This window comes from Canis lupus, chromosome 6, assembly GCF_011100685.1.
Source record: "Canis lupus familiaris isolate Mischka breed German Shepherd chromosome 6, alternate assembly UU_Cfam_GSD_1.0, whole genome shotgun sequence".
Taxonomy (NCBI): domain Eukaryota; kingdom Metazoa; phylum Chordata; class Mammalia; order Carnivora; family Canidae; genus Canis; species Canis lupus.
Window position 1 is genome coordinate 18,067,867 of NC_049227.1, and position 16,564 is coordinate 18,084,430.

Sequence of the window (16,564 nt, forward strand, 5' to 3'; positions counted from 1 at the left end):
GGGACGGATCCCAGGCAGTTTCAAATCCTCTTCCGTAAGGGGAGGCTGCATGGTGCACCAGCCCTTTGCCCAGGTGGAGCTGTGGGTACCAGGTCTATAGCAAAGTAAGAAGATACTGGAGGTATAAAGGAGACAGAAGCTTGCTTTCCATTCTGGATGGCTGGAGAAGGCCACTTCTCTGATGTCTTCTGTCCATGAAAGAGCTCAGGAGCACTTCCCCTCCTGAACAGGGTTGATGCTTGGCTTTGGGGTCTGAGTCCTCTTCCTGATGGATGGGGGCCTGACCCCATGAGCCTGGTCTCTTTCCGAGCTGAGAGCTGAGTTGCATTTATGTGGCTGATGGCTCCACTCAAGCCTGAGCTTGAGGCCGAGGGCTGACTGGTGAGCTCGCAGCACGTGGGGGGGCCAGGGCTGGTGGGGGCTCTGAGTAGACAGGCAAGTGAGTCAGCCTCACCAGCCCTGGTTCCTACTAACGGTCCTACATCTTCCCTTAAGAGCGGTCATGAGCATGTGCCAGGTGCCAGATGCAGAACTTTGTGTGTAGCCTTAGCACTGCTCATGGCCAAGAGCCTCTGGGGAGTAAGACTCTACTTGGTGGGTATGTTCCTTCCCCCAGCATCCAGCTCCCATGGCCGTTCCTTGACCTTGTCCTTACTGGTAACATACCATCTCTGAAGCCTCACCTTCCCAAACCATTTCTCCAACTCAGGGCTTCAGTGACCTTGACCCCAACCACCTTCTCAACCTTGACACCCACCCTTTCATTTCAATCTTGCCCAGCTTAGATTTTTGTCCTATAGGTAATTCACTCACCAGAAACCTCCCTTCTTAACTCCACTTCTCCCCTTCCCCTGTGATGCTTAGTCCTGTTCCCCTCCACCCCACCCCCCCGTCTTTTTCTTTAGAGATTTATTTGATGGGGAGAGCATAAGTAGGGGTGAGTGACAGGCAGAGGGAGAAGCAGACTCCTCACTGAGCAGGGAGCCCCAACTGGATGGGCATAAGGCTCGATCCCCAGGACCATGGGATCATGACCTGAGCCCAGGGCAGATGCTCAACCAACTGAGCTACCCAGGCTCCTCTACCCCAGCCCCCCCCCTTTTTTTTTAGCTGGGTACAGTATACTCAGTATACTTTATTGATGGTACATGACAAGGTAGGGCTCTGCAAGCCCCTCCCCTTCGGCGGGGTCTGGGATGTAAATTGGAGGTCTGGAGATTCTGTGTGTTCTGTGTGTTGGGGGATTAAGTTAGGGCAGGGACTCCCCAGCAGCTGAGGGCCTTCTCTCTACCCCAGCCCTTCTTAAACCAACTACCATCCTCTCTACCAGCCTCTGGCCAGCGGCATGTTGCAGGGGGGAGGTATATCCCACATGCTGAACAATCTCATTTTAAACTCATGGCAACAAATCTGGAGGGAAACCTAGGGCCTCTGACTCTGTTTCTTCTGCTGTGTGAGCTCCTTCAGAACAACCACTCGCGCCTCCCCCCGCCCTCCCACATCCCCACCCACTTACTCTCCCCTCTGAGAGAAAATAGAAGCACATAGGGGCAGGAAGGCACCCACCTGCTTCCCAGCACCAAATCCGGCAAACTACCGGCACCTGGACTCCTGCCTCCTGCTCCCACTGGGAATGTGTCCCCCTGGGTTCCGCTCCTCCCCTTGGGTTCTGTATCCCAGCCATCTCAGGCCCTTGAGTCAACTCCTCCATGGATCAGCTTTCTGGCCTGCACTGTCAGTTTCTCCCTCTCTGGGCTCCCTGCCACTCTGCCCCCCAGAACCAACAAATGAGCTCTCCCTCAGCTCTGCCTTCCCTCCAGCTGCCACCCTTACTCTTTTTCCTTCGCAGCCTACATTTCTTAGTTTCCATTCTTCACCTCTTATTATCTTCTCAAGCTACTCCAATTAACTGTGGCCTCCACCCCTTTCTTCACAGAAACGACTCTTATCGGCGTCACCAGTGACATCCCTGTCGCTAGACCCCTCAGCGAGATGGTTCTTGCACAGCCTCCCCTGTCACTAGGCACAGTGGCCACCTCTCTTCCACACTGGGGCTCCCCTGACCTGGCCTACTCCACTTCCTCTCCACACCAGGGGCCACACCTCAGTTTCCCTGGCCGGCTCTACTTCCCCTGCTCCATCTAAATCATGGGTCGCCCTGAGCCACCTTCTTACTCAGTGACCATCTTGGCCAGTTCCATAGCTTTAGAGCATCTCTACACCATGGACTTCAAATGCAGTTCTCCATCCCTGACCTCACCCCTGAGCTCTGGACTCCTTTCCAGCTGATGACCTGATATCTCCACAGGGATCTCTAATGGCCATCAGGCTGGGCCATATGACTCGTTCTAGCCAGTGAAATGCAAAGGGAAGGCACATCACTGCCTTCTCTTTTTCCTTTTCCATGGTGACAGGCAGTGTTCCAAACAGAGGCTTTTCTGTCAGCACGGATCCCAGAGAGAGAAATGGCATGAAGCAGAGAGCCACACCTGACTCCAGCAGGAGCAAGAAGTGTTTGCTGTATTATGGAACTGGAACCTGGGGAGGGGGATGTTACCATAGTAGAATCTAGCCCATCCTAACCACTACGTGTACTCCCACGGGCTTATGAAATCTAGTAAGTTAATAGAGGAAGCTGTCCTTTAAATCATATGCATGGAAGCATCGGTTAAGCATCAGCCCTTGCCTCAGGTCATGATTTCAGGGTCCATGTTGGGCTCCCTGCTCATGCTCTCTCTTGAGAGATCAGTCTTTAAAATAAACAAATAAAAATAAAATAAAATAAAATAAAATAAACAAATAAATTGTATGCATAAAGACAGGCCCAGTACTAATTGTAGGGTGAGGGAGACCAGATACACCTTAGTGATAGAAAAGCAAGTTTTGCTGGCAATGGAGTGGGGCTCCAGCTCACACCAGAGCCAAATTCTGAGCCAGTCCCCTGAGCAGATGCTTAACACTGAGCCACCCAGGATTTTTGGAGAACATGGCTACTCTACTAAATTTACCCTTGAAGTTCCTTGAATTGCCCGTAAAATACAGAATAGTGTGATCTCTGATGTTCAACACAGCCCGTTTTTCTCTGGCACTAGAGCTACTGGCTCTTCTTTGGCTGCATGCCAGATAAGGTCTTTGATTTAAGAACTCATGGGGATCCCTGGGTGGCGCAGCGGTTTGGCACCTGCCTTTGGCCTAGGGTGCGATCCTGGAGTTCCAGGATCGAGTCCCGCGTCGGGCTCCTGGCATGGAGCCTGCTTCTCCCTCTGCCTGTGTCTCTGCCCCCCTCTCTCTTTCTCTCTATATATCTATCACAAATAAAAATAAAAATAAATCTTAAAAAAAAAAAGAACTTGCATAAGAAAAATGAAATCACACTCAGCAGGTTAGCAGTGCTGTTTATTCAACCTATTTTCTCTTCCTCCTGGTCCCACAGCTAACCTCTCTTTCCCAACCTCCCTTGTGAGGACACGTGGCCACTTTGATTGAGTTGTAACCAATGGAAGGTGAATGGAAATAGTATGTGTCAACTCCCTGCCTTCCCATAAAAACCTTGGGGGGCACCTGGGTGGCTCAGTGGTTGAGCGGCTGTCTTTGGCTCTAGCATGATCCTGGGATCCTGGGATTGAGGTTCCCTGCTCCCCCTGCATTGGGCTCCCCGCAGGGGGTCTGCTTCTCTCTCTGTCTCTCATGTATAAATAAAATCTTAGAAGTTTCTTTTTCTTTCTTTCTTCTTTCTTTCTTTCTTTCTTTCTTTCTTCTTTCTTTCTTTCTTTCTTTCTTTCTTTCTTTCTTTCTTTCTTTCTTTTTCTTTCTTTCTTTCTTCTTTCTCTTTCTTTCTTTCATCATGTTTAAGCCACTGTACCTCTATGAGGTTTGTTAGAGCGGTTAGGCTTACCTGAGGGAATGGCAGATGCACAGTGCCTGGGCCATGCCCTCCCGGAGGCAGAGCCTGTTGAATGGAATGGAATGAGCAAATGGAATGTGGTGGTTATTCACTTAGTCTGAAAGCATATAGATGAAATCTAGAAAGTTCTTGCTGCACATATGCCTTAGTCCATTTGGGCTGCCATAGCAAGACACCATAGATTGGGTAGCTTATAAACAATAGTCATATAGTTCTTATGGTTCCGAAGGCTGGATTTCCAAGATTGAGTCACTGGCATGGTCAAGTTCTGCTGACAACCCTCTTCCCGGTAGAACTGGCATCTTTGGCTTTTTCCTCACTTGGTGGAAGAGGCAAGAGAGCTCTCTGGGGCCTCTTTCATGAAAGCACTAATCCATTCATGAAAGCTCATGACGACCTAAAGGCCCCATCTCCAAACACTATCACATCGGACATTAGGTTTCAACACATGAATGCTGCCAGCACACAAATACGCAGACCACAGTAACATGGCTCCGCTATGTTCCTTAGATCCAGTTGGGCCTAGACTTTCCCCACTGTCCTCCTCCAGGTCACTCTGCTCGCTCCTGGGCTCAGTCCAGCTATTGGACATGGGACCAAAGGCAGAGGCTAACCTCCAGGCCCTACCAAGGGAGGAGACTGGTCTCTGGTGGTGGCGCCTCAGGTGTGTACTTTTTTTTTTTTTAAAGATTTTATTTATTTGAGTGAGAGCACAGAGGGAGAATGAGAAGCAGACTCCCCACTGAGTAGAGAGCCCAATGTGGGGCTCGATCCCAGGACTCTGAGATCATGATCCAAGCAGAATGCAGATGTTTAATAGACTGAGCCACCCAGGTGCCCTCCAGCATGTATTCTATTTGAGTGGAAGACACACTCTCCTGCCCACCTTTCTCTCTTTTTTAGATCATGGGTTTGCTGAGCTTATGTAAGTTAGAGACTCCTGGTGAGCCAAGGAGGCAGGGCTGTGGGGTGTGAGCGAGGGCTCAGAGGATGCATCTGGCTGGAAGAGAGAGATCACCAAGAAATAACGGAATTCTGTGCCACCATTAAGCAGACAGCTGGCATGGACTGCCATGTATGGTAAATGTTAAGGGTACAGGCTCTGGGGGCCTTGATATTTCCTCTCTGGAAAATAGGCACAATAAAAGGCTTGCCGTATTGTTCAATACACAGGACAGCATGGGTGTGAGGTGAAATGAGGGATGCAGGCACGCAAAAAGCACTTGGAACTCCGGTAGCTTGTGAGAACAGAACAGAACCTGTATAGAGGGCAGCCCTGGTGGCTCAGCGGTTTAGCGCCGCCTGCAGCCCAGGGTGTGATCTTGGAGACCCTGGATCGAGTCCCACGTTGGGCTCCTTGCATGAGGCCTGCTTCTCCCTCTGCCTGTGTCTCTGCCCCTCTCTCTCCTCTCTGTGTATTCTCATGAATAAATAAAATCTTAAAAAAGAACCTGTATAGAATGAGTGTGAAAATATGGAAATATGTACATGTAGATGTTAAATATTTAGGCAGATATAAAAGCAATGAGTAGCAGTGCCCACAGCTGGGAAGAAGTTAGAGCTTAAGGTGGCAGACTTTGTCACCCTTTTGTAATGCATACGATTTCATATTCTCACCATCTGGATGTTTTCCTCTTATTTCAAAAGATCCCTTCAGTGGCCCCACGTGGCCTTCAGGCTAAAGTCCAAACTGGACTCCTCAGGCTGCCCTGGCTGCCTTCAGCCCCACCTCTCACCAGCTCTCCAGCTCCCAGCCCTCAGTGTTCTAGGCACATCGATCCGTTTCCATTTTGGGTCAATTTCCATTTTTGCAACTGCTCAGTATGCTCTCTGGCCTCCCTATTCTCCCAGCTGAGAATCAATCCTCTTCTGTACATTAACCCTTTCCGCCCAATCCCCACCAGCTTTCTGGATACCTACCCGCTTCAGCAACACCTAAGTGCTCCAGGACTTTCTTCTCCCATCTCCCCACCAGCACCACAGGAAGTGCATTATCATCTCCCCCATGGCTGGCCTGTGACCTCCAAGAGGGCTGACCAAGTCAGGGGCCTAGCTCAGGAGTCAAGGCTCAAAACCCAGCTGCTAAATCTCAGCTCTCTGGGACACAAGGGCCTCCTGGCTAAGCTATTATAAGGACGAAATGAGTAACATCTGCAAAGAACCCCCAGCACAGGAGCTGGCATATGGTAAGCTGAATATAGTCTTAAAAAGCAAGCTGGTGCCAGACAGCAGAGAAAGCTCAGATGGCAGGGGTAGCTGTTAGGGACAGATGCTCAGAACAATGTCTACGACACAATGGGTGCTCCAAGACTGCTTAAGACAGAACAGTGATTCTCCACATTATGGGGAGGAATCAATCACCTGGAATTTATTAAAATTGCAGACTTGTGAGCCCATCCCTAGAGATGCCAACTCCAAAGGTCTGGCACAGAGGGTCTAAGCAGATGAATCTTTAAGAAATAATCCACAGGGGCGCTAAGGACCACACTCTGAGAAACCAACTGATCTGTTCATGAATTTTATTAATATGATATGCCAGGTGAAGGTTAATCTTCATGGTGGGGAGAGAGAAGGAACAAGAAAAGTCTGTCCCCTCAGAGCGTTGGTGGGGGTGGAAAATGTGAGGTATCCAAATAAATCGAGACAGCCAGTGACAATGTAATAAAGAAAATAAAGCAGGTGGGCAAGGACAGGGCATGAGCTTGGGTGGCAGGGAGGGCCTCTCTCTGAGGTCACGGTGGAATTAGGAGAGACTGGGACCTCACAGGAGGGGGTGGGAAGCCACGTAGGGCAGAGCCGGGTCAGTAAACAACTAGAAGAAAAGCATCCAGATGGAGCTTCCTCTTCTCCCCAGCTCCCCTGAACGAGGCCCTGGTCCAACAGTATCTCAAAGGAAACCAAGTCCTGGAGCATAAAGCCCCTCCCCCAGCACACCCCCTATTCTAGAGGTTTTCACAGCCAGGACAGACTGGACACAGGAGTCTGGGATGGGAAAGGATTACACGGCCCTTCTCTCCTGGCCGTGGTACTACAGGCTTCCTGCGGCCAGTGGCACAGGTCTGACTCCCTTTTGAGAAACCCGGCCTCTACTCCTCACTCAAGTGTCCCTAAAATCTCAGGCCGAGCCAGATCCCTGGGCTGAGCCAGCAAGTGCAACCCCAGCGGGTCCTCAGGCCTCCTGATGCTCCAGGAGCACTGCCTGTAGGGGTGGGGCCTCCTGAGCATCCTTCCCGATTCGAAGTCCAGGTCCTTGGGAATCCCGGCGGTGGGGACGGGACTGGTCCTCAGGATTTCAGAGAACGTGGCATCACCAAAGAGGCTGACCCTCTTCCCAGCAGGCCGGACAACACATTAGGGAGACGTGAGCCTGGGACCTCGCGGGAGGGGGAGGGAAGCCGCGCAGCCCAGCGAGACTCCCAGGGCAGGTGGGCGGCCAGGGGCTGGAGGTTCCGGGGTCACTTCTTCCTGGCGCGGTCAGCCGCATCCAGGGCTGCCATGTTGCGGGCGGCTGTGACCAGGTGGACGACACTGATGAGGGACTTGAGCGCCGCGATGGGGGCGGTGATCCAGAGGCCCACTCGGAAAAGACCCACAGAGCCAACTGCGGAAGGGAGCATGGGTGATACAGAGAAAACGGCGCAGGTGAGGGCGAGGGCCAGCGGCCTGCAGCCTTCAGGCCTCCATCACCCCAGGCCAGGCCAGCCCCCACTCTCCCTCCTGCCCAGCCCCTTGCCTCCTACCTAAAGGTCCTTCGGAGAAATTGAACAGGTAGAGGAGGCAGTAGAAGAGCTCATTTCCAGCACACAGGGTAAACAGAGCGGGCTGTACAAACAGCAAAAGGGCTGCTTAACCAAGGGGCGCACGGGGCGGGGCAGTGCTGCCCCTTGTCCAGCTAAGGGATGGGGTCCAGAACCCTCTGTGGATGGGTAATACCTGGGCAGTACTGGGAAATAGGGGTACAGCGGGGGGAGCGAGAGTGAGAGAGAAATCTCAGAGTATTGCTTCTCTCTTTAAAAATCCTTTCAGGGGGGCAGCCCCGGTGGCGCAGCAGTTTAGCGCCGCCTGCAGCCCAGGGCATGATCCTGGAGACCCTGGATCGAGTCCCATGTCAGGCTCTCTGCATGGAGCCTGCTTCTCCCTCTGCCTGTGTCTCTGCCTCTCTCTCTCTCTCTCTGCATCTCTATGAATAAATAAAGAAAATCTTAAAAAAAAATCCTTTCAGGGACGCCTGGGTGGCTCAGTGGTTGAGTGTCTGCCTTCGGCTCAGGGCATGATCCTGGGGTCCAGGATCGAGTCCCACATTGGGCTCCTGGTGGGGAACCTGCTTCTCGCTCTGCCTGTGTCTTTGCCTCTCTCTCCTTCTCTTATGAATAAATAAATAAAATCTGTATTTATTTTTTTAAAAGATTTTTATTTATTTATTCATGAGACACACACACAGAGAGAGACAGAGAGAGAGAGAGGCAGAGACACAGGCAGAGGGAGAAGCAGGCTCTATGCAGGGAGGCCGATGTGGGACTTGATCCCGGGACTCCAGGATCACGCTCTGTGCCAAAGGCAGGTGCCAAACCGCTGAGCCACCCAGGGATCCCTAAATAAAATCTCAAAAAAAAAAAAAAAAAAATCCTTTCAGACACAATCTGTGCTCCTAGAATAAAGTCCACATAGCCTGAAGCTTTTCCTTTGAACCCTCAGGCTTATTGAGAACTGGCTCCGCAGGCCAATCTGGCTTCTCTGCCCCTCCCTCCCTCCCTCCCTTCTGCTTTGGGCAGTGATTCACACAGACCCTCCCCACCTATCCTACCCTCCTTGAAGTCAGCTTACAGGCCTCTCCCCCAAGTCTCCCCTGGGTCGGTTTGTCCCTCCTTGTGCTTCTCCTAACCTAGGACCAGGGCTCAGCCAGGGCCTTGGCATATTCGAGGAACTACGGGAAGGGCGGGAGATGCTCACTCTGGAGGTGTAGTAGATGCGAAGCACTGGATTTCCAGACAGGTCAATCATCTTGTGACTTTCACTGCCTCGGACCACAGAGCTTAAGGAGAAAGCAGGGAGAATCCATGAGTACTCCTCACCGCTAATGTCCATCTAATCCCCCTATCAACCCCCATGAAGTAGGTACTGGGATTGCCCCTACTGAACAGAGGTGGCGGTGGGGCCCAGCTGAGAACCCACGTCTTGCCCAAAGCCACACAACTACCTAGCTGGTAATTACCTAGCAGAGTCGGGATTGAAATACCACATTCCAAAGCCCCCAGCTGTTATCTATTTGTAATTCTCTACCTTCCAGCGAGAGGAGTTTCAGGGAATGCTTAATCTACCTGTAAAAAGGATCAGACCCCATAGACAGAGGCTTCGCTTCAACAAAGCAGAGCTAAGAGGGAGACCCTCCCCCCAGGAAGCCTGAGGCCTTTCCAGACACCACCCCAGATAGCCTCACCCCTCCCCACTGTGGTGTCTTCTTTAGCCGGCCAGCACCTCCAGAATTGCAGACCTGTGGAGGTGCAGCCAGTGGCTGGCCACATCCAAGCTCATGCTGAGCTGGAAGAGAAGGGTGGCCCGTGGGTACAGCAGGGCCAGGTTGACCAGCAGACACATGGTGGAGCAGCGGTCCGTCAGCATGTCCAGCATAGCCCCAAACCGGGTCCCTGAAAAACCAGGACTGTTAGGCGGGAAGGGGCCAAGGGTCTATGAAAGGAACCATATTGGGTGTGTCACTCTGATGCAGAATCTAAAAGAAAATAAAAAATGCCCAGCAGGCATTGCCCGGGGAGGAAAACAGGCTGCTGCCATCAGTGGGGTGTGAGATCAATGGGCAAGGGTCACTAAGGCAGGAAATGGGGAGGCATGCGGGCGGGAGCAGTGCAGGAGACAGCTAACTCCACAGCTCACCAAACCGGAAACCAAGAGTCCAGAGCTCAAGATAAGCCCACTTGGTCTTAGGGAAGGTCTTGCAGGTGGGTTTGGAGAACAGATTAAAAAATTAATCTGCCCTCCAGAAACCATTCTTCTTCCCTCTCCATTCTCCCTCTAAACACGGCTTCTGGAACCCCTATTAGTTGTGCCAGGCAGGCAGCAGACCCCCCCGTAAACACCTGTTGAATGGATTTTTCTTGGGAGACCTCTGGCACTGCCATGTCCAGTTTTGTGACCCCACACCCTACCAGTAAGTTCTTCTCCACAGCCAGCTTAAATCCCTTCTAATACCTAAGTGGGCCATTCTGTTCTGCTTTCGACAGAGACGGGAGAGACGGGGCTCTGCGGTTACCGAGCTCCCGCCAGCCCCAGGTCCCGAGGAGGCAGGAAAGGGGGGTAAGAGGGTGGTTGGGCCTCAAGGCTGGCTGGCAGGAGGTGTCTGTCACCTTGATTAAGGGCTCGAGCAGCGTGTCCATCGAAAGCGTCCAGAAGTCCGCTGAGCAAGTAGAAGGAGGAGGCCGTGAGGGGGCAGCACGGCATGAAGTAGAAAGAAACGATGGCGAAGACAATCCGGGCATAACCTTGGGATGGACGCGGGGCAGACAGGGCGGGATCAGCGACCCTGCCCGAGGCCCCTCGCCCTCCCGTTCGGCGCGGAGCCGCGGGCAGCACTCACCGATGAGGTTAGGCACAAACAGGAAGATATTCTCGCCTGGCATCGCGGCGGCCCCCTCGCCGCCCCGGGCCCGATCTGGAGGTGGCAACCGAGCCCCAGCCTCGCCGCGCGGCCTCACCTCCCCCCCGCGGAGCCGCCGCGCCCACAGCGCGCAGGCCCCCGCCGTCCCCGCCCGACCCCAGGTGTTAGGGCTCGCAGCCAGCCGGGGCACGGGCCGGCCCAGAGGTGCGTCGGGAGCAGGAGCGCGCACACCCCGCCCTCCTCCCGGGCAGGCCCTCCCGCCTCCAGCGGCCGCCCCTGCCGCCCCAGCGGAGCCGGGCGTGCAAAACTGGAGGAGGAGGGGGGGTGGGGGAAGAGGCGGCCTAAAAATGGCTGCGGCCCCTTTAAGACCTGCCCGCTTCCTTTTCCTCCCTCCGCCCCTTTCCATCGGTGTGTACCAAAGCGCTGGGGGAGGAGGGAGCCAGAGAGGCCTCGGCGCCGAGCAAAGGAGGGAACCGAGAAGGAGGTGTCAAAAGAGAAGAAGACTGCGGCCAATGCTTCTCTTTTCCCCTCTCCGGAGGGTACAGCTTCCTGGAGACAGAGACAAGGAGAAAACATTCCGCCCTCCTGGGTCGGTGCCTCCCCGAGAGGCAAGGTTACTTGGTACAGGCCACAGTGTTTTCGGCCCCGCCCCCTCTCGGGTCTTCTTTGCTCCCGCCGGCTCGGGCAGCGAGAGGCCGGCTAGAGAGGCTGGAGGGCGGCCGAGGGCGGAGTTGCTCCTCGCGCGTCCCTAGTGGTAGGAGGATTAGGTCCCAGGCATCACCCTAAGGATTTTCCCCTTTCTCAGACTTCTGGCGCTGGGGTCACCATACCCAACGAGGTGGAGCTGAGGCCAGAGGAGCGAAAGCGACGAGCTGGGAAAATGACCACCCCCCCTCACCCGGGCCCACGCCTTTGGTTCTAGAATCCCTAATATCCTGGCAACGGGGCTGCAGAACGTCCGCAGACACCAAGGTTTTTATAGCAACGGGTAGCAGCACCACCCCGGGCCCCTCTTTCCAGCTTTCCTCTCCAGCTCCTACTCCCCTGTCCCCTAAATAGGGGCTCCTTAGCCTTCCCTGTTTCCCTCCTGTCTAAGATTTAAACTCATCTGCCAGGTCGGGGATGGGGGGTGGGGGGAGAGCTGTCTGGTCTTGGGAGGTGCCTCGGGTGGGAGAAGTGGGGGGAAGACGACTGCTGTGGGTGTTCCCACCCCACTCCCTTCCCCAGTAAGATTTAAAGCAACAATTTTTTTTTTTTTTTTTTGAACAGTAGGATGGTTCATCTAAAGGCCTTATTTAAAATCTGGCCCTGAGGAACGATGGTGGGATGGGTTTGGGGAAAGTGTTCTGGTTTCTCAGCCTAAACACAGGGGCTGCCTGTTTCCAGGGGGATGGAATCCACATCTACCAGGAATGAGGATAAAAAGGGCAGCAGGATGTCCCAAGCTGCAACTCCCTTGGATGGAGGTCCGGTGAACATGGGGGTGAGTTGAAGTGGGGAGCCCCTAGACCAGGGGCACTGACATCTCCAGCCTTGAGACTCTAACCTCACCCCTGAGTGCATAATCTCCAGCACTTGGCCCCGAGGTGCTCAGAGACAGCCCCCCACCTCCAGTGCGGTCTCTGTCAAATCTCAAGACGATGCCAGACTCCTTAGGCCCGGAGCTCCCAGCCTGGGAGCCCCCAGACCCAGGACTCCCATGAACTGAGCCCCTCTGACTTCCCCTTTTGCAGAAGGTTTCATTATCCCGATCTGAAGAATTCCTGACCCGGATCAGCACAGAACTCACCAATGAGGCCTTGTTTATCGCTGGCTGCCACATGAACTCTGTGCCCATCAAGGAAAAACAGACACAAGACCAAGGGACTCAGATATCCAAACATGGTGACCCCCCCACTTCAGGACCATTGTGTCCAGAGACCCTACTGTCCCCTTAGTTCCAGTCCTTAACAGCTCCCAACCACAGCTGATCTTTCTAGCAATCTGTGCCCATCTGTCCCATCTCACAGCTAGTCCTTTTTTTTTTTTAAGATTTTATTTATTTATTTATTCGTGAGAGACACAGAGAGAGAGAGAGGGGGGGGGCAGAGACACGGGCAGAGGGAGAAGCAGGCTCCATGCAGGGAGCCCAATGCGGGACTCGATCCCAGGACTCCAGGATCACGCCCCGGGCCGAAGGCAGGGGCTCAACCGCTGAGCCACCCAGTTGTCCCTCACAGCTAGTCCTTGAACAGCGTGGTGCTCCCTGCCCTCCCAACTCACCCAGTACCCACCCCTCACTGCTGGCCAGGAGCACCTCAGCACCTCCCTCCCTAGCCACATCTCTTTCTGGCTCTGGGGGTAATAATTTCTCTGACTGGGGCCTCTACTTCCAGTGTTCTTCAAGACCCGAGGCACCGATACCCGGTGAGTGAAGCTTCAAGGGAGATGCCCTTTGTCCTGGGAGAAGGATGAGGAGCCTGGAGGGGAGAGAGCGAGGGTTTGACAACATCCTAGCAGGGTAGGGGGATTTTTAAACCACGTAGTCCGATTCTATTCTGCTCTGATTGTCTAATTTAGAATTCTCAGCCCTCCCCTTTCCCTCTGCCATCTCTAGTTCTGACAGAAACCGTACCTGCACCAAGACACACCTCCTGCCATCCTCTCGTGACAAGGTTTGTACCAAGTCCATGAATGGCAAGGCCATTCAGTCTTAACCAAACATTTAGAGTTCACAGAATATGCCAGTCCCTGTTTTAGGAGCTTGGGATCCAGAAATGAAGGGTACAGTCTGCCCTTGAAGGGTTCAGTTTAGTGTAGTGCCAGTCAATAGATGGTCAATTACAATGTATTATGGCTCAGTGCCTGTAATAGAAGTGGATACAGTGAGAAGAGTGCTGATCTCAGCCTCGGTTGGAAGAGAAAGGAAAGGAATCATGGAGCTTCTTGGCAGAGGCGACACCTAAAGAAACAATCTTCCAGTAAAAAGTGGGTTGGTCAGAGTATTCCAAGTGATAGGGCTTTGTATGAGCAAAGACATGAGGTGAGTTTCAGTAGAGTGAATGCGAGTGTGCCTGTGTATGTTTTAAGGTGGGAGAGAAGGTGGGATCAGAGGTAGCTTAGTTGCTGGAGTACACAGGCATGATAGCCAGGGTCTACTCAGAGACCTTATGCATGCTTTATTAAGATCAGGAGTCACCGAAGAGATCCGAGAAAGACAAAATTAGATCAGTCACTCTGGTGGTTGGGGGTAGAGCGAGCTGGAAAGGGGGAGATCAGAGGTGGAGGCCAGTTAGCAATCATGCCCAGAGACTAAGCCCGTGATGATCAGGTCCTGGATTGTCATAGTCATAGTAGAGATGAGAAGAGGGGCAGATTCGAGAAACAAAGACCAGGAAAACGGAGTTTGGTAACTGAGTAGAAATGGTGTGGGGGGAGAGAAAATCAGATGACCCCTCACCCCCATCCCCCTCATTTCTGACTGCCTTAAGTCTGATGATGTCACGCTTCTAACTCCACGATAACTAACTCCACGATAGTTCCCGGTTTCAGAGTAAAAGCCAAAGTCCTTCAGTGACTTCCAAGGCATCTCTCCTCCCCCAGCCCACTGTCTCTCTCTGCTCTCAATATCTACAGCTGCTCCCCTTGCCTCCCCTCTTCAGTCATACCAGCCTCCTCAGCCTTCCAGGAGCATGGCAACCCTGCTCCCCACCTTTGGATGGAGATGCCAATGGGAAGACCAGGTGGAAATACCATGTAGTAGTTGGAAACATGGCCTCACGACTCACCGGAGATGTCTGGGCTGGTGATAGAAATTGAATTTTGGAGAGAGTTGGCAGTTGAAGGATGTGTGTTTGCCTCCCGGGGGGTGAGGATTAGGCAGAGTAAGAAAGAAGAGGGCTCTGAGGTTTGGAGTCCTGAAGAGTCTTTTCATGTAAGGAGTTGGTGGAGGAGGAGAGAGAGGGTCATGAAGAAGGCAGAGAAGGAACTGACAGCAGATGTTTATTGAGTGTCTACTATGTGCTGGGTCCACCTGATCTTATGGATAGTCAGTTCTGGGGCTGCTACTTCAAGTGCTTATGACCAAGACCAATGGCATAATGCCTCTGAGAACAAGGCACCGTTCTTCACCTCAGAGAGCTGGCCTTCTAGTGCCTTTGGGACATTTGAACTCTCCCGATTAGCCTTTGGTATTAGAAGCACCTTGAAGGAGCAGAAAAGCCCTGGGCCTTCACAGTTAATCTGCTATCAACCTGATAGCCTTGTGCAAGTTGCTTCCTTTCTCCCTATATGTCAAATAGGAGCCTTGGACAAGATGCTCTGTAGCAGTCCTACCTGCCCATAGTGTGGTTTCCTGCACCTTCCCAAATGGCACTTATTGAGAATTTCATCCTGAGCCAATACCCTCTCCTCCCCTGGGCAGCACCCCATGGTCCCAAGAGACTTTTCCTCTCAGAAACATGGAAGCCTACAGATCTTTGAATTGCCCCTTGAATTACAGGTCATTGTAGATGGTCAAATGTTGAACAGTGGAATGGGTGAGTGGCTGGAGAGGGTAGGCAAATGGATGAATGGATAAATTCACTGAACAATCATTAGGCACTTCATATGTGCCAGCACCGCTATAGGGGCTGGAGTATAGAAGTGAGCAAAGTAGAGTCCCTTTGCTTTTTTTAAAAAAACTTAAAAAAAATATTTCATTTATTTATTAATGAGAGACACAGAAAGAGAGAGAGAGAGAGAGGCAGAGACACAGGCAGAGGGAGAAGCAGGCTCCATGCAGGGACCCCGACGTGGGACTGGATCCCCGGTCTCCAGGATCACGCCCCGGGCTAAACTGCTGAGCCACCGGGGCTGCCCAGAGTCCCTTGCTTTTGAGAAATTTAAATGGAGGCTGAGTGATTAGGTAGAAGAGGGATGAGTGGGTGGATGAGTGAATGAGGGTTAGATGGACAGGCAGGCAGATAGATGAGTAGAATGTGCGGATGGGTAGAATGATGTAGATGTGTGGGTGGATAAACACATGGATGGATAGATGGATGGTTGTATGGATGGATGGTGGAGAAAAATGAGGAGTGACAGGTGGATAAAGAGATGAGTGGGGGATAGGGGTTGGATGGAGAGGTGAAGGACAGAAGGAAAAGGCAAGAGCCTTGGGTCCAAAGAATCAGAAGGCTTTTTTTCTTTTCTAGGGAGCTCTGCTTAGCACCTTGGCATCCGGAGGATGACTCTAACCCTCTTTGATGCTGCTCTTGGCCTTTCATATCCTCCTCATTGTGTCCTTCTAGAACATACATCAGAGCTCCTCGTTCACAAGTCATTAACACTTCAGTTTGCTGGAGATGCCTGGACATGAGCAGCATCACACCCAAAGCCTCCCAGGTGTTCTGGAACCATCTCACACCTCTCCACCCTCAGCTGGCAAGGACATCACCAGAAATCCAAGGCTTTAATAAAAAGACAGGTCTTTCCCTCCTCCTAAACCAGGCCGTGCTCTGGAGTGGCTTCTCTGGGGTGGTGGTGTGAGAGGGTCGCCCTTTTTCCTTTCCTTCTTTCTCCTCCTCCTCCTCCTTTGCCACCTCCTCCTTTTTTTTCTTGCCAGATGTGTGGGCATACGGGTGGAATGGCATATTCCATATTATTGGAATGGCTTTAATTTGGGCAGTTAACCTGTTTTCTGGCATCTGAGAGGGTCCACCTTTGCTTCTGGGAAGCCACCTCTGCCATCAATGTCAGTGCTGAGGCCTCTCCTCAGAGCTCTGGGGCATCACACCCCAGGGAACATACCACGCCCATTGCTAGCCAGAAGGCAGCACAGCCAGCTTTGTGGGTTTGCATTTAAATCAGAATCTGGCCACTGACTCCAGCCTCCTGAGGAAGTCCTTTCACATTTCTGTGCCTCAGTTTTCTTATCTGAGTAATGGGAATAATTGTCCCTGTCTCAACGGGTCCTTGTAGGGGTTCAAAACACAATGCATACAGAGTGCTCAGCACCATGCTGGGCATGGAATAAACGCCCAGGAATGCAGGCTATTATCAAGATCAGTTTGCATCATGTTCTCCTAAAATTC

The 16,564-nt window shown here is 52.5% G+C and overlaps 2 protein-coding genes across 2 annotated transcripts; one reads left to right on the forward strand and one right to left on the reverse strand.

Annotated features, from left to right (window-relative positions):
- Window positions 1-6,406: 6,406 nt before the first annotated feature.
- On the reverse strand, window positions 6,407-10,655 carry CDIPT (CDP-diacylglycerol--inositol 3-phosphatidyltransferase). The gene is made up of 6 exons (XM_038539857.1): window positions 10,494-10,655; window positions 10,264-10,398; window positions 9,396-9,549; window positions 8,855-8,936; window positions 7,645-7,726; window positions 6,407-7,505 (listed from the first exon to the last, which is right to left on the reverse strand). Exons 1-6 carry the CDS (start codon window positions 10,534-10,536, stop codon window positions 7,360-7,362), a joined length of 642 nt encoding a protein of 213 aa, XP_038395785.1. The 5' UTR covers window positions 10,537-10,655; the 3' UTR covers window positions 6,407-7,359.
- Window positions 10,656-11,693: 1,038 nt separating this feature from the next.
- LOC111096252 (putative protein T-ENOL) lies at window positions 11,694-15,979 on the forward strand. The gene is made up of 6 exons (XM_038539858.1): window positions 11,694-11,740; window positions 11,901-11,997; window positions 12,248-12,398; window positions 12,890-12,920; window positions 13,111-13,168; window positions 15,782-15,979. Exons 2-6 carry the CDS (start codon window positions 11,905-11,907, stop codon window positions 15,815-15,817), a joined length of 369 nt encoding a protein of 122 aa, XP_038395786.1. The 5' UTR covers window positions 11,694-11,740; window positions 11,901-11,904; the 3' UTR covers window positions 15,818-15,979.
- The last annotated feature ends 585 nt before the right edge of the window (window positions 15,980-16,564 follow it).

Coding starts and splice junctions, on each gene's coding strand:
- CDIPT (XM_038539857.1), bottom strand. CDS start 10,536: ATGCCAGGCGAGAATATCTTCCTGTTTGTGCCTAACCTCATCG. Junction 10,399..10,493: donor GTTTGTGCCTAACCTCATCG/GTGAGTGCTGCC, acceptor GTCCATCCCAAG/GTTATGCCCGGATTGTCTTC. Junction 9,550..10,263: donor TGCTCGAGCCCTTAATCAAG/GTGACAGACACC, acceptor CTGGTTTTTCAG/GGACCCGGTTTGGGGCTATG.
- LOC111096252 (XM_038539858.1), top strand. CDS start 11,905: ATGGAATCCACATCTACCAGGAATGAGGATAAAAAGGGCAGCAGGATG. Junction 11,998..12,247: donor GAGGTCCGGTGAACATGGGG/GTGAGTTGAAGT, acceptor CCCCTTTTGCAG/AAGGTTTCATTATCCCGATC. Junction 12,399..12,889: donor GACTCAGATATCCAAACATG/GTGACCCCCCCA, acceptor CTCTACTTCCAG/TGTTCTTCAAGACCCGAGGC.